The sequence below is a fragment of the Athene noctua genome, chromosome 25, assembly GCF_965140245.1.
Source record: "Athene noctua chromosome 25, bAthNoc1.hap1.1, whole genome shotgun sequence".
Classification (NCBI taxonomy): domain Eukaryota; kingdom Metazoa; phylum Chordata; class Aves; order Strigiformes; family Strigidae; genus Athene; species Athene noctua.
Window position 1 is genome coordinate 3555337 of NC_134061.1, and position 21894 is coordinate 3577230.

At 54.5% G+C, this 21894-nt stretch overlaps 2 protein-coding genes across 2 annotated transcripts; one reads left to right on the top strand and one right to left on the bottom strand.

The window, feature by feature from the left end:
- Positions 1-3156: 3156 nt before the first annotated feature.
- LOC141970105 (myosin light chain, embryonic) lies at positions 3157-10138 on the bottom strand. Its single transcript, XM_074926463.1, has 7 exons — positions 9767-10138; positions 8897-8924; positions 6442-6591; positions 5699-5872; positions 5213-5290; positions 4474-4517; positions 3157-3398 (listed from the first exon to the last, which is right to left on the bottom strand). Exons 1-6 carry the CDS (start codon positions 9863-9865, stop codon positions 4489-4491), a joined length of 558 nt encoding a protein of 185 aa, XP_074782564.1. The 5' UTR covers positions 9866-10138; the 3' UTR covers positions 3157-3398; positions 4474-4488.
- LOC141970104 (parathyroid hormone/parathyroid hormone-related peptide receptor-like) lies at positions 9746-21797 on the top strand. The gene is made up of 14 exons (XM_074926462.1): positions 9746-9785; positions 13745-13782; positions 15448-15553; positions 15987-16097; positions 16219-16343; positions 16535-16629; positions 17001-17187; positions 18148-18301; positions 18490-18550; positions 19124-19190; positions 19488-19586; positions 19916-20053; positions 20173-20214; positions 20431-21797. The coding sequence occupies exons 1-14, from the start codon at positions 9746-9748 to the stop codon at positions 20791-20793; spliced, it is 1626 nt and encodes a 541-aa protein (XP_074782563.1). The 3' UTR covers positions 20794-21797.
- The last annotated feature ends 97 nt before the right edge of the window (positions 21798-21894 follow it).

Genomic DNA, 21894 nt, shown 5'->3' on the forward strand with positions numbered 1-21894 from the left:
CCCCGGCCCTGTCCCCAGCCCCCAGGGGTCGTGTGCTGCTGGGTGGGTACAGCCAAGATAGCCGGGAGTAAAATGGGCAGGTTGAGGTACTGGGGCAAGGGGGTAATTTAACAATTACAACGTCTGTCAGAAGGTGCCTTATGTTCTGGCGCAGAGACCGCCCTTTCCCAAAAGGATGAAATAAAGATGCACAACTGTACTTATATTTATTAAATATACTGACCTATCAGTAGCAACTTCCAAGTAGCAGAGGCGTGCCTTCTCCGAACCCCTCTGCGGGCTTCCTGTAACACATAACACACACACCCCCCCCGCGACACATGCACGCACACTCCTCTATCCAGTATCATTCCAGTGCCTTTCACCCTCAACTGCCCGAAGGACGGATCCTGGCACTGCCTGATGTGGTGCTGAGCGCTGCAGAGCACGTCTGGGAGGGGCGGCCTGCATCTTTACGTGGGAATAAAAGCTGCGTGCGTGGGGCTTACGTTGAAAAGTGGCGTGCAGAGCAGGAGGGCTTGGCCTGCCGGCTTCCCCTCTCTCTTTACACATCTTTGCATTTCTGAAAAGCGTTTTTACAAGTTTGTTATCATTGCCGTAAATCTGCAGGTGTTTGCTTTCAGGGTGTGAGCAGGTTGGCATGGAAAGGCAAAGCTTTCTTCAGTCCTTGACCTGAGACAAATAACAAAATGGGTCACAGAGCAGTGCTTTCCCCCTGGGACGGATACCTGGCTCGCTGTCAGGTTGACCTGAGTCACTCTGCTGAACACGAACGGTGCGAACAACATGATGCAGTGCAGTGTCTGCCTTCCCTAAAGGCCTTTGGCCTCACACGCTGACGATGGTGATGGTGATGTGTGCGTACGTGGGTCTGGGGATCCGAGGGAGCCTTTCAAGCAGCACCGTCCGTACTCATCATCTTCATCCCAATCTCGCTGCCCTGCCATGTGCTGCTGATAACTCCTCAGGATGAAAGCTGGCTCTGTCTGCCTCTTCCATTTCACAGCACTAACCCTCCTGACATCCAGACCATCTTTGGTATGAATCTGTCTTATCACAGCCCGAGGAGATACAGCCATAGGGCTCTCCTCAGAGTGGGGGTTATTTTTACCTCTCCTCAGAGTCCCCTGGACTTCAAGTAAAGCATCTGAACTATAAAAGGACAGTGTTGACTATTGTCTTGGGACATCTCAATTTATAGAGACTCCTGCGATCCTGAAGTGCAGGTCTGTGCATGGGGTCACTCACTGGTGTCCATAGATGCTTTTTATAAATGTTCGTGGGACTAAAACTGCTTGCTCCTTGGGATCCTCAGCTATTCCAGAGGAGGCAGGGCATGGAGGCACATATAGGAATATATAGCTGTAGAGATGTATATACTGTGCCTGTTCAAGTGCATCATTGCAACCTTTCTACAAATCAGCTCTGCTTTATCCTAGAGACAGAACAGGTCTCCAAAGTGAACCGTGGCTGGCTGTTACCCTGAGGGTGCTTCAAAGGCTGGATTTCACAGCCCTCACATTTTTCTCTAGTTCTCTCTGTCATTTTCCATTGCTCTCTTTCTGTCTGCCTCTTTGCAGGAGTCTCTTTGGTTTTAATTTACAGTGTCATTCCTGTCTGCACAGAAGCTGGAGGCTCAAATACAATGCTGTACCCTGCATATAGGAGTGGGAGTACAGCCTCATGGCTTGCCAGGGCAGGAATATCACAGCTACTAGGGCCCCCAGTCTCTGCTGTGGATTTCCTCTGCAAGTTTGGGCAGGTCCTCCGCCTCTCCTCTGCTTGGTTCCTCTCTGCAAGAGCACGTTCCTCTGCAGGAGTCAATGCCACGCTGGTAGCAAGGGCAAACGTGACCCTGGAGTGAGTGTGCAGCAAGCAACGTCCTTTCTCACCCTGCACCATGGTCCTTTTGCAGGTTAAAACTCAAACAGTACATTAAAGATGTGAGCTGCCCAGATTCTCCCTAATGGAAGCTGTAGAAATACCACAGACAGAAGCTAAAATCTAATCTTGCATCTATAAACAGCTTATGTTGCTTTTTACGAGCATTTGAATCAAGCAGTGGGAATTGAAAGCAGCTGTTACTCAGTCACTGCACAGAAACGAGCAAGTGGCAGCTGAAGTCAACCACATCGGAGCAAAACGCCTTCGATTTCTAGTCAAAGTCACGGAGCAAGGACGTTGGAATAAGGAACAAATCAAAGAAAAGTGTTTTCTGCTCCCAGGTGCTCTGCTGATGGGAGGGCTGAGTTATCCGTCATGAATTATTCACCACTTCTAATGATGTTATGATGATTTTTTTGCAGGTAGGAAGAGGGAGAGAGCCACCAACTTGCATCACACAGCCTCCAGACAGCTTCTGGCTGCAAACACGCTGTCTGCCTGGAGAGGAACCACCCAGGGAGCCCTGTTCTGGCTGGGCTCCATCCCAGGCAGGACAATACCCGCACCCCAGGGACCCGCCATCCTGTGCCATGAGGGTGAAGGTGGGACTCGGCCCAGAAATACCCGTTGTTCCCCCATTTTCCTTCCCCCTTGCTGATTCATCAGGATTCAACTTCCTGGAAATCCACCTTCAAAACTAGATTTTTGGACCTATCAATGATCTAGACAAAAAAAATGTTTTCAATGTTTTCTGTGATGTTTTTGTTTTTTTAAAGGACCTCTGGCCTTTTCCAGCTGGGACAGGCAGCGTGTTGATGAAGGAGAGGTTCCTGCTGGACAGGGACAGTGGCAGGGCCAAGCAGGTCCCTCTTTGCTCCACGGTGCTGTTCGGCCTGGACCTGGAGGCAATGCTCATGGGGCAGCATGTTGTAGGGTGGATGGTTTACAGGTCTGAAAAAGGGCTGGTCTTAGGGCAGAGAGGAGGTGAAGATCCCCCCAAGAACAGGGGGTCTGACGTAACCTGTCCCTTATGCTCACTTTGCTTCAGGCCCAGCTCCTGGCCCCACACTGAGAGTGGGGTGATGAACAGAGACCCTCACCCCCAGGTCTGAACTCCTCTCTCACATCTAGCAGTCATAAAACCTGCCTTTTTCCCCTCTTTGTGGGAACATCCTGCTATCTCTGACAGCTGGTGGAGACTGAGGGGTCTCCTCCATCTACCGCTTCAATGAGTAGTCCAAAACCAAAGCAGAGATACTGTTTAAGGGAGGAAGGAATGAAATTTAATGAGCCAAAAGTCAAAACCTGAAAGGAATAACTTAAGGTTGAAAACCAAGTTGCAGATGTCTCGTTGTATACCAAGGCTTAGTCACAAACACACACGGGGAGGCCAACTCTTCACGGTGGTTCATGGGAAACATCTCTGTAGATGTGCAACATCCAGGGAGGAAGGGACATGGATGGAGGCATCTCGCTCTTCGTGTGCTCAGGTGAGTTCAAACATTTCTGAGAGCCTGGGAGACAAGGGTGAGAGGGCTTAAGGCAATCAGTCTTTGAGATGAGAGTGCTCCTTCTCAGACGAACCCAAAATATCAATAGCTGTAATTCCACACCATTACATGCAAATAGTTTTGTGTAGAATTAAATCTCCCACCTAACCACCTATATGGCTGAGCAGGAACTGGAGAGAAATGGATTAAAAACAAGATAAAAAAAGATGCTAAACATTCAGAGTTCAGACTTCTGTCTGTATCCGTTTTAACCTTCCGTTGTTTAAAAAGATTTGTAGAGGGGAAAAAAAAGAGATTTTAAATATTGAAGTTGTGTATTTAGAAGTATCTAAAGGTTGTGGGGTTTTCTTGTTGTTTTGTTGTTTTTGTTTTTTTTTTCTTCTGCTGCCTTTCACACAGCTGAGGAGAGAAGAAATGTTTAAGAAAAGATAACAAAACCATAAGAAACTGACAGGGGAGACCAGGGCCAGCTCTTAGTAATTTGGATTTTCTTCTAAAGTGAATAGATTTTTGGACAGATAGTTCATCCTGGAAGAAACCTATTTCTCTGTTTTCCTCAGGCACACTTAGAGGAACACAAAAAGCTAAACAAGCATCATTGGTACATTTTCCACATTCTTTCTAATGTTAATGACAATGTTGATATTTCTTAGTTCAGAAATTTCCTTGCTAAGTACTTAGTATTTTCTTAGCATTAGGTCATTCACTGCTGCAGGTTTTAAAATATTCATTTCCACCGACTGCTGTTTGATGACCACCTGAGCTCCTGGTGTGTTAGAAAATGTATTGCCATAAACCACACCAACCTCTTTCCTTCCAAGCAGAGAATCAACACAATTCATGATCGACAGTCACAGGATTGATGCTGTCCCAGTAAATTTTAAATGGGATGAGTTACAAATGAGGTTTGTTATGGGGAACACAGCTTTTTTGGGCTTGCAGAGCTGGGATTATTCCTGGGCCATTAGTCCACTGCAGGCTTGCTTGTGGGGTTTGGGGTTTGGGTCCTGTTCCCCTGGCTGTTATATGCAGGATTTCCCATTTTGGACTAAGCAGCAGGACACCCTGATAAACTCACCTGAAGTTTCTTCTTTCAGCCAGACATGATGTGCTTGACAAAAGCTGAGGAGAAAATGGGAAATGAGAGCATGAGAGGTCAAACCATGCTGTGAGCTGCGGTGGGGCGGGCAGAGAGGCAGCAGGGGGTACCCCCAGCCTGGGGCACCCCAGGGACAAAGGGGACATGCTCTGCCAGGACTGAGATTTCTCCTTCTGTTCCCACCTTTCACACGCCGTCCCAAACCTGGTTAGAGTGATACCAAACCCCTCCTAGAGATGAGCCGGTACCACTATCCCCAGTTTTCTGAGGCCAAGGGAAATGGGTACCCTCTTTTCCTCAATGCTCTCCAATTTTAGGGGTTTCCAGATTTAACCACCCCCTATGCCAGATTTTCACCCTCTTGAAGCTGTGAGCGATCTGGGTCTCCAAATGTTCCCAATTAGCCTCTGCTGTGAAAGATGCTGGCTTTGTTTATTTTTAATAGCTTACAACAAAACAGTGCCAAAACTGGGGATAAAACAGTCCCGAAACCCTTGGAAACATGCTGTCTTCAGCTGCTTTTACTGGAAGTCACTGGCACAACCGCATTGTTCCCACCCCAGCTGACATGTCTCACAGCTCTCCTCGGAGAGCCTTTGGAGGGTGGTCCACACCTCCCTCTCAGCTATCACCAATGTCCTCACAGAGGACACATTTTGCACCCTAAGACAAGACAGCCCTGTCTGGGATGGCCCCGATGGGCATCTCTCACTCCTACCTTCATAGTTGATACAGCCGTTGGCATCTTCTTGCCCTGCCATGAGCTGCTCCACTTCGCTTTCTGTCATCTTCTCACCTGGAAGAGGAGGATGGAGAGGTGAGGGGAAGGGTTCTCAGCCCACCAGGACCTTCCTGTCCTTCTTCCAGAGAGTAAAGCCACCAGAGGAAGGCAAAGGGGATTAAAAAGGAGCTGTGTGCCACTGGGGAATACTGGTGGGAGATTGTGGAGTGCGGACCAGGCCACAGTAGTTGTCTGATAATTGCGGATTTTATGAACTGTCTATCTCACCTGGATCATGCACAAAGCTGTGGCATAAGATGGAAAAAGCCACAGATTCAGGGGCCATTCACTCCCACAAAAGCCTACAAGCCGCAGAATACAAAAGGTCTTTCCAATGTGTGAGACGACCTGAGCCATTTGCCCAGAAAGTCCTGAGGGGTGGCCTGTGTCCTGCTCCCCTCCCCAGGGCCAGCCCGTACGTACCCAGCGTGACCAGCACATGGCGCAGCTCAGCCCCCATCACCATGCCGTTGCCCTCCTTGTCGAAGACGCGCAGCCCTTCCACAAAGTCCTCGAAGGTGCCCTGCTCCTTGTTGCGGGTGAAGTGCTGCAGGATGGGGAGGAAGGTCTCAAAGTCCAGCATCTTTGTGTTCATTTCTGGAAAGGGGAGGAGGAGATGGAGTCAGAAATTAATTTTACTGCACTGAAGTCAACCTCTTAGGACTGACCTACTTAACCTTCCTGGTGTCATTTCCATCTGAGTACAGGGGAGAAACCCCACAAAGTGATGGGATTATTAGTATATTACACTGGAGATGGTAAGATCCATATGAGGAGTAAAGTGTTAACATCTGGGGACTGCAACAGACTGCTGATGTCAGCCAAAAATTGAAACCAGCAGGTAGGTCCTCTGTCACCAGGGCAATGCGACTGCACTGGGACTGGTCAGGTTATGCCAGTTTGCACCAGCTCAGGATATGGTCTTCTAAGCTTCAGTTAGTTATCACCATCCCCAGTTGAGGACAGCCTATCCTTTATGTCAGCTGTGGTACAGGGAGGGGGAGTGAAGGAGTTTCGCAGGAATGAAGCCTCTCTGCATCATTTCCTTCCCAAATTCCTTCATCTTACAGGGCTGTTCCTACAGGGGACGTAATCCTTCACTTGCTGCCGGGGAGCACAGGGATTGCTTGTCCCACCCTGTCCCCGCTGCCGCAGTTTGTTGTCACCTTCTTGTTTGGGCTTGCCCAGCACCTTCAGGACCTCTGCGTTGGTGGGGTTGTGGCCGAGCGCCCGTAGGACGTCCCCACACTGCATGTACGTGATCTGCATGGCTCCCGTGGGCGTCCGGTCAAACAGGCTGAAGGCTTCTTTGAACTCTGCAAGGAAGAAGAGCTCAGATGTCCCTTGCCATGCCAGCCCCACTTCCCACCCCTCCGAAGGCAGTCCTGCCTGGCAGGCAGGGAAGGGATGGACACACGTATGGCGGGTGCCCTCAGCACCCCTCACTGCTGCCCAGGGCAGGCAGCCCTGTGCTAGTTTGAGCAATGAGCAGCTGAAGCTTGCCAGACTCCTTCAACGAGTCGCTCAGGTTTTTGAGCAGGTTTTGCCACCCATGTGGAGCTGGCCGGATGACCTGCTGGGATTCCTGCACCATCTTGTGCTGGCAGCACCAGCTGCAGGTGCAGGCTGCTGTCTCTGCGACAGAACGACCCCTTCGCTCTTCCCCTTTTCAACTCAGGATTCCTGGGGACCCCACGACCCTCCTGCTGCACCCCCATGACACCTGCAACACCCCATCTGCTCTGCTGGCATCTCCCAGCCCCAGCCCGGCAGACACAGCACGGTGTTGCTCATGTTTGGGGAAGGGTGACCAGGTCCACCCGAACCTTGCCGACCACATGTCATGCCAGCCCTGCATAGAAGGACACAGGAGATTCATTTCCAAGCTCATTCCCATAAATTATCATGCCACTGAGTGTTACATTTTACCTGGAGGCACGAGGCCTAAATTAGGAACAATTAAGGATTGCTTTCCTTCTGTGTACGATGCTTTTCAGCTTCCTGACCTGCTGCTGGATTCTCTCTTTAATCCAGTGTTGGCTACACGGATAACCATGCACCTGCGCTGCTCAGAGCCTGGTCTCTGCCTTTCGTTTCAACCCAGAAGATCTTTCCTACAGCAGGTTCCTCACTGGTGTTGAGGTGCAAAATGTAGGAAACCAGTCCTCCAGGAAACACTCCCCACAAGTCTTTACCTTCCTTCTTGCAGGCAAGTCAAGGACCTCGAGGCTCTATGCAGGCAGCGAGATGGTGGTTTTCCTGCAGCAGATCCTCCACACACTTCTGGATTTCATCCTGCTGCCTCCAGGCTAGCGAGTCCACCTAAGCAAGCAAGACTGGCCCAAGCAGTTAATCAGCCTTTCCAGCCTCCCTGCGTGAGCACTCAGAGCTGTGAGTTTCTTGTCCACAGAACTAATGAATTCCAGGTTCTGGTCCATCTTCTTCATGATGCCCAGCAATAGTTTACGCAAAGCAGAGCTGCTGCTCCTCCTGCTGTTGGGTGGGATGAGATGATTGCAGTCTCCACGCAGAGATGCAGACGTTAGTCTCGTAGGCAGTTTGGTGGGAATCCTTGCCCAGGGTTTTGGATTTGCTCCATTTTGTACTTGGCATCTTCATATCTTCTGCCAAGCCTCACCATCCTGTAGGCCTGTCCACAGTCCCCCCAGCACCTCGGGGTGCTGCTGTTATCCTGCTTGGCCTCCCAATGGCTCCATTTCTGCAGGTGGGATCCCTCCATCTCTGGGGGGATCCGGGGAAGGACATGACCTCCTGCCAGTCCCTGGGCCAAGAGGCACCGCTACGAGGGTGCTCAGTGGTGTCCACTCCCAACTACCGGGAGCACATCACATGCTCTGGGACGTCGCTGCAGGTTCAATCCAGATATTTTCATATTTTAACTTGCTCACATTTCCGCTGTCTCTCTTTTCTCATTTCAAAAGCTGGTTTGGGGGCCGAGCCTATAGGATACTGGGTCTCCTCCTCCCAGTACTCTCACCAGGATCTGCCCTGGGATCTTGTCCCTTCCCTAGTCTGCACAGAGGTATTAAAACTGGCCATGGAGAGATGAGAAATCCCAACCTCGGCACAGCCCCCCTGTCCCTGCATCACCAGAAGCTGCTCCTCCCACACAAATCCCAGACTTTGAACCAAGCTGCATCTCTCACCATGAATGGAAAAATACCTTTTCCTTGTCAGGCTCTGAAGCTGGGATTATCCTCTTTGACTGGGGCACCTTCAGCGCAGAGCAAGGAGCCAGGCTCCATTCATTGCTCCTGACTGCATTGCAGTCCCAGCTAAACCCCTGTGCTGGCTCCCATCTCCATCTCCTGCCTCCTCCCCTCCCACCAGCATCTTCCCCATCTCCTTACCAGCCTGATACTGGTCAGGGAAACGACCTTCTGATTTCATATGGCCCTTCTACCTGCTGGGAAACCTCATGAGCCCATCCTGGAGGATGAGCAGCGTGCCGGGGGCGAATGGGGTACTTGGACTCTGCTGGGTTTTCCCCCAGGAGGGGATTTGATGTGTGGGGCCTCATGTCTGCTGTGAAAAACTACTTGGAAAAAGAACTCACTATCTCTATTGCCATTTCTGGGAGTAGGTGACATCTGCACTTACCTTCGATCTGCTCTGCAGTGAATTCAATCTGTTGGGAGAAGAGGACAGAGCGGGGCATGAGTGCTGTGTTACTGCTGGGGTAACGAAGGGGCTCTCCCCCGCATTTGAACATCTCCCTCCCCAGGCTCCGCAGTCTGCTCAGGACGGGGGCCGTGTCCATGCCGTGCCCGGCCGTGCCGTGCCCGGGAGCGCTCCTGCCCTCGCTGCGGAGCTGAGATCCCTACGGAAAGCAGAGCCGGCAGCGGGCGAGGGGCAGGCAGGCAGCGGGGATGCTTGGACCAGTCCGTGCTGGTGGAAGGGATGTTATTTCAAGGCTTGATCCCTAGTTCAAGTGATTAAACAGCTTCCGTGCTGAGCCTGCTATTAACAACTCTCCTGCCACAGCTCTGGCTTAAAAATGTAACTAAACCCTGGAGAATGAGGGAAAAAGTGAGCACCCGCTGTAGAAACTTGGATAAAAGATGCTCTCACATGAACGAGACAAGACAGGCGGCAAAATACTTTAGGATGGAGATGGTGGGTGGCAGAAAAATGTTTTAACACTGCCGGGGCTCCAACCCGGTGTCTCAGCCAGGAGCCATGGGGCGTTTGACTCCGCAGCTGGAGCTCTGGGCAGCAGCGTCCCGGAGCGAGTGTGAAGCAGTTTCCTTGGGTGAATGCTGTGCAGGGCTGGGTGGGGGAAGATTGAAACATTCCCCCAGCGAGAAGAGCATCACTCCCAGCCCTCTGCATCAATGCAAACTGATAATTTTCCCCTTCCAACCCTGTCCTTCATCCTGGCTAATGCTGTTTGCATGGCGCATTGCACCGCCCGTGCCTGGCAGATGACAGGCATGAAGGCAGACGGTGATGTCTTCATTCCTCACTCACCTTCACGCTCTTGGGATCGAAGGCAGGCTCTCTGGGTGGCTCCGGGGCTGGAGCCAGTTTGGCTGCTTCCTTCTTCGGGTCGGGTTTCTTGAGTGGCATCGTGCTGGGTCTTTGCAAAGGTGCAGGGATGAGTTCTGCCGCCCAGTGAAGCAACCGAATGGAGGGATGAAAGGCAAAGTCTGCTCTTTCCCTTATATACAGAGCCCTGTCCTCACCCGGAGGGGCAGGCCAGCTGCTGGAGCAACTGTTACTTACTATAAAAGGAAGAAAACTCAAACGAGAGGGGCCCCAACTTGACAATTGCCCATTGTCATCAGCTCCTGGCGCAGCAAAGCCACCAGCCGCCCCTCCCCAGCCACAAAAGGGGGGACGTCTCCCCCTCCAGCACCTGCACCGGGTGGGCTGCGTGGGGGCTGCTTCCTAAATGATCATTGGAAACCTAAACGCGAACGGCCCCGGGTGCCTGGCAAGAAAATAGCAACACAAGGGCTGATAAACCTGCCGTGATACCCACGGGAAAAGCGCGTCTGTTTTTAGGCAGGCCTGCAAGGGCAAATGCTGCAGAGCCCCTTTTAAGACCAGGATTTATGAAGGACTACTTCAAACGAGCCCAGTCCTCTCTGAACGATCCCCCTGGCCTCATGCTCAGGGTCTGGTTTGCCCCAGTCTCTCCCCAGGGCTGAGTTTGTGCCCTGGAAAAGGCCACGCTGCAGGGAAGAAGCTGTGCTCACCTCCTTCAGGATGGTTAACGAGAGTAATGCGAATGATGGCTAAAGCCAGGCATTTAATTCATCAGCTCAGGGTCTCTCACAGCCCTGCACCGCTCGTCCCATCCATCTCTAAATCCTGCAGGGCAGAGCAGGCGATGGGGTCTCCTTTCGGCTCCTCTCCAGGCGCTGGGCAGGCTCCCAGCTCCGTTGGGAGATGCTCCTGCTCTCACCCTCCTCTCCCAACTGTTTGAAAGACCCACAGAAGAGGCAGAAGAAGTCATCGAGGTTCAGCATCCCAGAAAAGGGGTCTCAAGGGTTACACCAAGACATCTTAAACCATCAACTTAAACACAGCCAGATTGCAACAGAGCACAGGGCGAGGAAAACTCATCCCTGGTTTGCACTGGGGTCCAAGAACTGGTGTTTTGGTAATAGAAATAAATGGACAAAAATTATTTATAGCAGATGAGAGCATCTTCTCTGCTGTGGAGATGCTGCACAGCCCCCTTTCTCCGGCCAGGGCTTGCTTAAATTGGGCTGCAGGGACGGTTGCAAGCCACTGGGTGGAACAGGGTCCTGCGAGATGCTGTTAGTCCTGGTGTGAGAGCTACGAGGTCTTGGTGCTGGCTGGAGTCTGAGCCATTATATTTGTACCTATATATATACACACATTATAGATGAGTGTATTTAAATTTTGTTTATACATAGATATAGAAAATGTGGTTATACTTGTATTTTCAGGTGGTTGAATCAGGCTTGTTCAGGTCATATTGTGTCTCAGCGGCTCAGGCTTGCCATGGCTGGGTAGGTCTAATCCTGCTGTTTTGGGGCTGCTGCAGGGTGAGGAGTGATGGGAACAGGGGGTGTCACCAGCTCAGCCCTGTGCTCACAGCCCCCCCCCCAGCCTCTTCACTGCTGAAATGCTGTTCAAGCTGGAGGCTGAGCTATCGTCAGCTGGGTTACGGGGTTCCTTCAGGAGGAGGGAGAGCAACAAATGCTGGGAAATTTACCGTCTGCCGTCATCTCACGATTGCTGGTGTGGATCTGGGGAGCCGAGGGGGCTGGATGATGGGGCTGGGTGGGTGTTGTTTGCAATGATTGCCTTCCAGATTGCTCTATAATATAGCAAGTAATTTAGCAAAAAAAAAACCCCGCCAACATGTTTTGCTAACAGCAAACTCAGAGCCTGGGTCAGATTTCGCCCGCAGTGGGAATCACATTGCCCCAGAGCGTTGCTGACTCCCCCCACCAGCATCCATCGAGCCACGCAGCCATCCGACTCCAAAACAACCTCCCCTGAACGCCTCACTTCCCAGCAGCTTCTGGGTCAGAAATCAGTACCCAGAAGAGCCTTCAGAAAATATTAATCCTGCAATTTAACTGCTTATCCCCTCTCCTGCCCTGCGTGCCCATGCAGCGTCCCAACGGGAGCTGCGGGGCCGCTCGGCAGAGCGATGCTGCCGGGCTGGTGTCAGCGCCCACGCGATGGGCCGGGGTGGTGGCTAAATTGGGCCGGGGAGATGGGCAGCTGCTGAAGATGTCCCTAATCCCTCCTAGATTTAGAACTGATTGCCGTGGCAGGGAAAGCAACGGAGAGGCTTGTTTTTCTGTCTGATTTAATCAGAGGGAACAGCAGCACCTCCCGAGCGCTGTCATTTGGATTTGCTTTGCTCTCTCACACCGAGCTGATGCGCCTTCCCTTGCCACAGGAGCTGAGCAGAAGTCTGACCCTCCTCCAAGCAGCCGCGGGGGCTCACAGTTGGGACCAGGAGGAGCTGCCCTGCCAGGAGAACCCCGAGGGAGACCGGGGGCTCTGCTCTGTGCAGGATTTTGGTACTTACAGTGGCAGCAAGAGCTATGCCCAGCCATGGATTACATGGAAAAGGGAGAGGCCCTGGGCTGGGAGCCTGCTGTTCCCTGGGTTTGGCACTGGGCTGTTGAATTTCAGCCTCATCTTACTAATGACAACCTGCTTGGGGAACAAGGACTCCCCTCTTTGTGCCCCTGTTTCACCAGGGGGATGCTCGGGCTGCTGGGGGGACACAAGGCATTCAAGCTGGCAGGGTGGTGGGAGCAAGCTGGGCATCTGCATGATTCCAAAACACAGGAGAGCCCGGGGGCCTCCCCAAGGGGCTGCAGGTGACAAGGGACGGCTGATGGGGATGGTGTCAGCTGCAGTGGGACCAGCTCTGATCCAATGCCCAAAAAACCTCCTGGCCTTGTCGGTTCGGCTCATCTCATTGACGGGCTGCATGAGACAGCCATCAGGGTGGAAAACCCCTGCTGCCAGGACTGTCTGCCTGCCCTGCCTGCCCTGCCTGCTCCTGCCGTAGCAGGGGCTCCTGCTCCATCAGCCTCCCACCGCAGAAGGCTAAATGCAGTTGTGCAGTGAGATCCTTTTGCAAAGCAAACGCACAAAGGCAGTGGGGTGCTTGTCATAGTGGGGAGCAGGACTGATTCCAGCACATCCCCCCAAAACACGTCCCAACCCTGAGAGAAGGAAAAGGGTTAAACTGGCATCTGTCTGAAAGACATCCCATCTCGGGAGCATCAGTGCCGAGGGGATGCTCACGTGCTTGCACCCTCTGCCTCCCTACCTCTAGCCATCACTGGGATTTTCCCCACCATCCTTTAGCTCTTTGGGACCAGCCTGGGGCTGGAGGAGGCTGAGCAGTGCAGGGGCAGCAGGGGGATGCTGTGACAGCTGAAAAATGAGCCACCAGGCAGTGAGAGAAGTTTCTGAAAAGAGAAGAGGAATCTGCCTTGAATGAAGAGGATTTTAGCACCTCAGGCTAAGCCAATAAACCTCTGCCATCCCCATCCGAACGGGAACTGCTTGCACACACTCCAGGAGCTGCTTAAAGCAGGCAAGACGCAGAGACTGAACAGGAGCAAGCGTGGTGGGGGGAGAACTCCCCCTGCCTGGTAAGCCCACGAGCAGATCCCTGCAGCGCTGCCGGGGCAGCACCCATCGGGACAGAGGACTCACCCCAGGGTGCTCCCCAGCCCCGAGCTCCCCGGGACGGGCTGTGTCTCCGCCACCACCTCGCCTCGCCGGGGACGGCAGCCGGGAAGGTGCTCCCAGAAGATGTTCTGTCCTGCCGAACGCACCAGCCCTCTCCATCGCCCGCGGCCTCGGGCTGGCAGCGACTCGGGCTGTCCCCAGGCAAAGGCTTCGCTTCCTCCGGCTCGTCCCTGAGGTCCCCATCCCGGTGACGCGGTGGGACCATGGAGGTATCTGGCCCTGTGGGAGGTATCACGGTGGCTCTCCTCTGCTGCTGCCTCCTGAGTTCGGCGTGGGCTCTGGTAAGTCTGCGTGGCCCCCTCCAGGCCCTCTCCTGGCTTTAAATATTGTTAATTGTGCAACCTGCTCTGGTCGGGGGGGGGGCACGTGTCCCCTGGCTGCAGGACTGGGGTCCAGGCAGGAGCAGGCTGGGAGGGGAAGAGTCTTGCATCCTCTCCCTCTCCCTCTCCCTCTCCCTCTCCCTCTCCCTCTCCCTCTCCCTCTCCCTCTCCTCTCCTCTCCTCTCCTCTCCTCGCTTTCCAGCAGCCACAGAGACACTGTGATGGTTTTTCCATTTCCTGGACACATCCAGGGCAGGGTTCATTGCCTCAGAGGCATCAGGGGAACAGAAAAAGTGGGGCGATTTACGGTCAGCACAGGCGAAGATGGAGTAATGTGGTGAGGGCAGAGCTGGGTCCATCCAGTGCATCTCCCAAAGCAGGGTCTCCACCCTCCTGTTGCACCCCCAGGGTCCCACTCCTGTCCTACACCCCTCATCAGCCCCCCCCCCCCAGGACGGCTGCTTTGGGGAAGAGTGTGAATGGGAGTTCAGGGACTCCCCTCTGGGGGGATTTGGCCGTGGGCAGCCTGGAGCCAACACAAAGCCCCCGCATCCCGGCTCCTTTTCGCTTCCAAAGCTGTTTCCTCACCCTGGCTCCAAACTCCTTCAGGTATCTCAGCCCAAAACATTGCAGAAGATGTTTGCATGTGCAGTGTGACTGGGAGGCTGCATCCCCCTGCTCCCGGTGCTGGGCTCCCACTCGTCTGCAGAGCCCTGGGCTGGCCACTTGAACCCGGGGCCTCCAGACCCGGCTCTGGAGGGCTCAGCGTGGGCAACGGGACCCCCAGAGCCGCTGCAGGGGGGTGAGAGGGAGCCGGGGCAGGAGCCCAACATGCCACTAATTTCTAGCACAGAAACATGAACAAGGGACAGCGGACAGGGTGGAAGGGGGGCTCACGGTCAGCCTCAGCCGTGCAAGAGGGAAAAGCACAGGTGGGAATGTGGGCAGCGCCTTTCTCTTCTCCATCTCACTTGGATCTACCCAAAGCCACCCAAACCTGGCTCTCCAGGGGCGGTTGGGAGAGCACAGCCCGGCTCTGGCTGCTCCGTTAGCTTTGCCCACCAGCACATCCCTTTTCCACGTGTGTTCCTGTCTTTCCTCCCTGTCTCTTGCCCCAGCTTTGACTCTCATTTCTTGCCCCAAGGATGGTCCCGCTTCATGCGGTGAGTCTGAGGGTGAGACAACGCAGTGCAGGGTTCAGCAAAGTGTCGTTTCTGCATTAGGAGATGATGTTCCCATAACAGCCCCCGAACCCCTTGTGATTTTGGAACTTTGTGTTAACTAGCTGGGTGGATTCGGGGGTTGGTGGCAGGGAGCAACGGAGTGTTCTGTGGCAGCAGAAGTGATGTGGGTCCTGCCCCAAGTCGGGAAGTGTTTCTGGGTGTCTCATCAGCCACCTTCAGGGTGCTGCTGGGACAGAACAGCTTTGCTCCCCACTCCTGGACCCTGGCCACGGGTGGTTCGTGGCACCGAGCAGGCAGTGGCAGCTCCCAGGGACATGGAGATCACCAGGGTGGGTCAAGGTCTCCCACGGAAGATTAATCTCTAAATTGTGAGCATGAAGAGGAGACCTGAGCTGAGCCACATGGAGGTGGCGGGGTCGTCACTTGGGTTTTGTCTTGGCAGATTGACCCTGATGATGTTCTCACAAAAGAAGAGCAGATCTATCTCCTGGTAGAAGCTAAAGAGAAATGTCAGAGAGACATAAAAGCCCAACTGGAGAAGATCAAAGGTAGCATCCCTCCCCTGCTCACTGGTGGAGCTGGCTACGTTGTGGGAAACGCTGGTCCCCTCCGATGGGAGCGGGATGGGGCCAGGGACACGTGGCTCCTGGGGGTCTGTGGAGCTCCTGGCACCCTGGCTGCTCTTAGGGAGCAATTAGGTGCTAATCAAACATCACTCTGATTAGCCAGCGCTGGCTGTGCCGTTTTCCAGACTGCCCCATGAACACTGCAAACGAGAGCCGTGGAGCGGCCTTGGCCCCCCAGGAAGAAGTGGGATGTGATGGGACATGTCCCCCTCCCTGGCCCTTCCACGGCTCCCCCAGCTCGTCAGGCCAGGGGTGATCGTGGCAGCGTTCTCCTTGCCCCGGTCCAGCGCACACTTGGGGAAGCTGGAGGTGGCCCTGCTCGGAGATGTGAGATGTGTCTTTGCTCTTTGGCCAGACACCAGCTGCCTTCCGGAGTGGGATGGGATTATCTGCTGGCCAAAGGGCTCCCCCAGCCAGGAGGTGTTGGTGCCCTGCCCCGACTACATCTACGACTTCAACCATAAAGGTGAGTGCCTGCATCTGGGCAGGGAGCGACCTCACCTCAGAGATAAACCTCCACTGAGCAGGGATGTGTCTGGGCTTCCCGCACACCTTTCCACTGTCTCAACGCCTGTTGCCATTCCCAGGTCACGCCTACAGGTACTGCAGCGCCTACGGGACCTGGGCCATGGCTCCCAGCATCAACAAGACCTGGGCCAATTACACCGAGTGTGCTCTGCTCTTCTCCTCTGAGAGCCGGAGCCGTGAGAAGGTGACCTTGCTCATCAAAGGTGCTGGGAAAAGGGGTCGGGATGAGGATCAGGGCCAGGGGAACTGCCAGGAGCAAGGGGCTCTTTCCCCTCCACTCCCCAGACAAGCTGGGCTCCCCCCATGCTCTCAGCCCAGAGGCCGGAGGAAACCTGGGCTGTGGAGGAGTGGCAGAGCTCAGCCCTTCTCTTCCAGGAGGTGTTTGACCGCCTGCACCTGATGTACACCATCGGCTACTCCATCTCCCTGGCCTCCCTCATCGTCGCCGTCTGCATCCTCTCGTACTTCAAGTAAGGAGAAGCCAAAGCCCCATCCCTGGGTCGGGGAGAGCTGTCCTCTCCCCATCGCCTGCACACACACACAGGACCCCCTGAGGGGGAGCAGCCCCTAAGGGAACGGGAACCGGCCCCAAACCCCAGCACAAACATCACCCCACTTCCCAAAGCCCAAAACACCCCCGGAGGTGACCAGCTCCCCGTCTGCTCCACCCTGCTCTTGAAGACGTTGACACCCAACTTGCCCCCAGCTCTGGCTTCTGTGCCCATGGGAGGGCTGGCACCTCAGACCTCACCTTCTCTGGGACCTGCCACTGCCTGAGCACACGTGTGATGAGCTTGTTGGGCAGCCAAGGCTGGGCTCGTGTCACATCCCTTCTCCACAGGCGCCTGCACTGCACACGCAACTACATCCACGTCCACCTCTTCACCTCCTTCATCTGCCGGGCGGTGAGCATCTTCGTGAAGGACATGGTGCTCTACTCAGGCACACTGGCCAGCGAGACGGAGAAGATGCGGGAGGATGACTTCAAGGCAGAAATGGGTCCTTCATCGGGACAACGGAGCCACCTGGCAAGTGACACACTGAGACTGGAGACAGGATCAGGAGAAAAGGAGATTCAGGAGCCCTGGTGCAAGGGATGCACTTGGGACCCTCATAGATTGGGGTGGTGCTGCCCTGGGGTGATGAAGTTGGGGAGGGATGAAGGGCCACCTACAGCTCTGCCCAGCTTCTTTCAATCCCAGAATCACTCAGGCTGGAAAAGTCCCTCGGGATCATCGAGTCCAACCCTCAGCCTGACTCTGCAAAGTTCTCCCCTACCCCACATCCCCCCACAGCTCATCCCAACGGCCCTTAAACCCCCCCAGGGATGGGGACTCCCCCCTCCCTGGGCAGCCTGTTCTACTCTCTGACCACTCTTGCTGGGAAACATTTTCCTTGTGTCCAGCCTGACCCTCCCCTGTGGCAGTTTCCAGCCGTTCCCTCTTGTCCTGTCCCTGATCCCCTGGGAGCAGAGCCCAGCCCCAGCCTCTCTGCAATGTCCTGTCAGGAGCTGTGGAGTGATGAGGGCTCCCCTCAGCCTCCTCCTCCTCCTCACACTGAACACTCCCAGCTCCTTCAACGGCTCCTCACAGGATTGATTCTCCAGGCCCTTCCCCAGCCTCGTTGCCCTCCCCTGCCCTCGCTCCAGCCCCTTGAGATCTCTCTCGTATTGAGGTGCCCAAAACTGGAGACCAGAGCCACAGAGGACATCGGTCTTGCAGCCTGTCTGAGCTCAGAGTGCCCTGGGATGGGAAATACCTCTCCTATGGGAAAGACCTTTCCCAACCTAGATGATTGATTCTGTGACCTAGACCCCCCACTTTACGTCTGATGCTGGAATATCCCAGGGGAGATGTAGCTCCCCACAGGAGGAACGTGAGCCACACGTGGGGCACAGCCTGGGCTTTGCTGGCCTGAGAGCAAAAGCCACCAGGTTTTGCTTTCAGGGACAGCCTGATATGGGCACCTCTCTCATTGTATGTCCACAGGTTGGCTGCAAGGTGGTGGTGACTCTCTTCCTCTATTTTCTGGCCACCAACCACTACTGGATCCTGGTGGAAGGTCTCTACCTGCACAGCCTGATCTTCATGGCCTTCCTCTCCAACAAGAACTACCTGTGGGTCCTCATCATCATCGGCTGGGGTAAGCATGGACCCCACCCCACTGCTGTGGCCGCCGAGACCAGCTGGGAGCTGTGGCATCAGCCGTGGCTGAGTGGCACCGCGTGCCTGGACAAGGGCAGTGGGATGCAGACCAGCTGCCAGGAACCGGTTCTGTCTGCAAATGTGATGTTTCATCCGTGCTCCTCACTCTGGTTCCTGCCCCTCCAGGTCTCCCCGCTGTGTTTGTGTCTGTCTGGGCCAGCGTCAGGGCCTCCCTGGCCGATACACAGTACGTAGATCCACCTTCTCCAGCAGTCCTGTGGGGAGGGAAAGACTGGTTGCAAATGCCAGCAAAGTATCTGTGGACACCAGAACTTTTGAAACTGAGTATTTTCTAAAAAAAACAAGAGGAGTGAACACACATCTAAAATAGCTCATAAATTGTCAGTAAGGCAGACCGATAGTGGTTTTGTTCTGCATTTGGGAGGAAGATGGATGCAGGTTTACACCAAAAATTGATCAATAAATGGTGCAAATATGTTGCATGTAAAATGTTCTCAAGTTAAGCATTTTAAAAAGAGAAAGGCCACCAAACGTACAGCAGGAGTTTCAGATGAGGTGGCCAAGGAGCCCTCAGGAACATTAATGATAATTTAAAGCTGATTTGCAACACCGTGATGGTTACAAGAGCTTGTAGCATGGCTGCTGTTGGGTGAAGATTTACACAAACTCCATGAAGAGAGTGAAGGGTGGGAGGATGGGGATGTTGGTTGGGGCGTGCAGGGAGGCATCAGCCTGCAATTTTCCTTACCAGTGATTTCAGGTTTCTCCAAGGTGTTTGTTTCTTTACTGGTCTCTTCAGGTGCTGGGACCTCAGTGCAGGGAACATGAAGTGGATTTATCAGGTCCCCATCTTGGCTGCCATCGTGGTAAGAACCCTGTGGCTGAATGTCTCAATCTCTTTTGGGGAAAAGGGATCAATAGAGACCCAGAGGCATTTGCTTGTGGTCAGTGGGGCTGTTCCCCAGCCACCCCAGCACCCAGGGCGATGCCCATGTGATGCAGAGGGATCCGGGGGTGCTGCTCCTTCCCCACTCTGACCGCAGCATCACCGCCCTGTCCCTGCCTGCAGCTCACCCAGAACTGCCTGTCCTCGTTCTGGGGGGCTGCTTGGGCAAACCCAAGGTCATTGCAGGCAACAAACTGCAGTGGGTGTCTGTTGGCAGGTGAACTTCTTCCTCTTCCTCAACATTGTCCGGGTGCTGGCCTCCAAGCTCTGGGAGACGAACACGGGGAAGCTGGACCCCCGGCAGCAGTACAGGCAAGTGCTGGCAGGAGCAAAACCATGGCCCGGCCCTGGTCTGGCTCGTTTCTGCCTGTTCAGCTGAGACAGGGTGGGAAGGGCTGCAGGAGCGAGGGAGGGTGGCAGGACGATGGCAGCCAGTGCTTCAAACAGCAGGCTCAGGAGTTCAGGCTCTGCCTTCTCCCTTCTCCGAGCTGGACACTGTGACAGCCTCACACAGACCGGCTGTGGCAGAAGCTAAAGCGACCGTCCTCTTCACTAGGACACTCACCAACACCTGCATGGGGGCTGCAGCCGGGCTGGCAGGTCCCGGCTGAGGCCTCAGAGCATTTTATTTCTCCTCTCAGAAAGCTGCTGAAGTCCACGCTGGTGCTGATGCCGCTTTTCGGAGTCCATTACGTGGTGTTCATGGCCATGCCCTACACCGAAGTCTCCGGGGTCCTGTGGCAGATCCAGATGCATTATGAGATGCTCTTTAATTCCTCTCAGGTATGACATGGGCTGCCTGCCTGCTCCTAACACCGAGTGGTGCTCATCTGGGGAGTGGGGAGGCACACGCACAGCGTCCCGGCTCAGGACTCTAACTCCACCTCTGTCTCTTTTGGCAGGGTTTCTTTGTGGCTTTTATCTACTGCTTTTGCAATGGGGAGGTAAGTTGGAAGCGTGTGCAGCTGAGCTCCCTGCTCCAGGCCCTTTAGGGTCAGGGAAGTTCACCCACAGCCTCCAGAAGGAAAAAAACCCTCAGATCCATCCCTCTCAGTATGATTTGGAAGGGAAAAAAAAAGTCACCAGGAGTGAAATCCATGGGGAAGGGATGGCTGTTTTGGTGTCTCAGCACCAGCAGCCGTCTCCGATTTCTCCCTCAGGTGCAAGCAGAGATTAAGAAAGCCCATTTTCGGAGGAGCCTGGCGCTGGACCTGAAGCAGAAGGCACGTGCCACCAGCGCGGCGGGGAGCTGCTGCTACGGCGGCCTGGCCTCCCACGCCACCACGAGTTTCAGTGTGAGCCTCGCGGGGCGCGGGGCGGGGAGCACCCAGCAGCGGGGGCTGCTGCTCCCCGCCCGTGCCAGCCTGCCCGGCTACATCCCCAGCTCCTTCCCCTCCGATCACTTTTTGCCGTGCCCGACCAAGGAGATGAGCCAGAAAGCTCGTGGGGAAAACACAGCGGACTTAACAGACCTGAATCAGCATCACCCCAAGCTGAAGAGCGAGCTGGAGACGATGCTATGAAGTGAACGGTGCATTTCCCGTCTGGACATCCAGCTGTGCCTGGGAAGATGCTGATCCTCACTCTTTGGGCTCCTCCTACGCTTGCGTGGAGAGCCGGGGTAGGCGATAGCAGCTGGATCATCACAGTTCCCTTTCCCCCACAGCCAGTGCGCAAAGCAACCACGTGCTCTCGCTCCTTCTACTGATCTGGCCTGAAAACAAGCAGCCAGTTCCAAACCTCATCTCCCTCCAACCGCAAGCGACTGACGTAAGTGATGTCTGTGCATGCGAAGCCTCGAGTCATCGCCAGGAAACAATCCTCCCTGTTCAATCTTACCTCGACAGTCTGCAAGGTGACTTCAGCTCCAGCGTGTATAATAAAGCCGATTCAACAAGCCCATAGTCCCGAGGTCCAACTCCCCTGTTTAGCTCCAAATCCTGCGTTGCACGGCCCGGGGCTGGTGGAGCACACAGCGCCCGCAGAGCTCCTCCGCAGCTCGCCCTGCCCTTACTTGCACTTTGTGCAGCTCACAGCCATGGTGAAGCCCAATGCACAAACAGGGAGCCACAAACAGGGATAGGACGGGCTCAGGGGGCCAGGCCGAGCTTTAGGGCCTGGGAAGGGTGCAGCCTGGATTCCCCATGCTTTACAGCACGGTTGTCTATAAACACCCAGGCCACTGCATGCAGAAGTCTTGGCCCTCTAATCTTTTTGCAGGCTAAAACGCAAATAAAGACTGTCTGGCTTGTTTCCATCCTTGAACCCCACCCCGGACTCAAGCGATCGGTTGCTGGAGCACAGCAGAGGGTGCAAAGGGCTGGAGACGTGGCCACGTTCCCAGCCAGGCCCGCTCTTGCTGCTGGGGATGAGGTGACCCCAGTTGCCCCAGTCCACCCCACTGCCCCGGGAAAGCTCATCCCCGACTGGAAAGGACATTCCCGAGGAACTGGCCATGCCCAGCCCTGACAGTTCAGCCAGACCAAGTGGGGAGAGGGGAAATACTGCAGCGTGGGGAGAGGGGGTGTTTATGCCAGTTAAAATTAAACAGCACGTTGGTGGTAGCATGGAGAAATTTTTTTCCTATCTGCTCTAACGAGACATAGTCCCTCAAGGCAGTAATT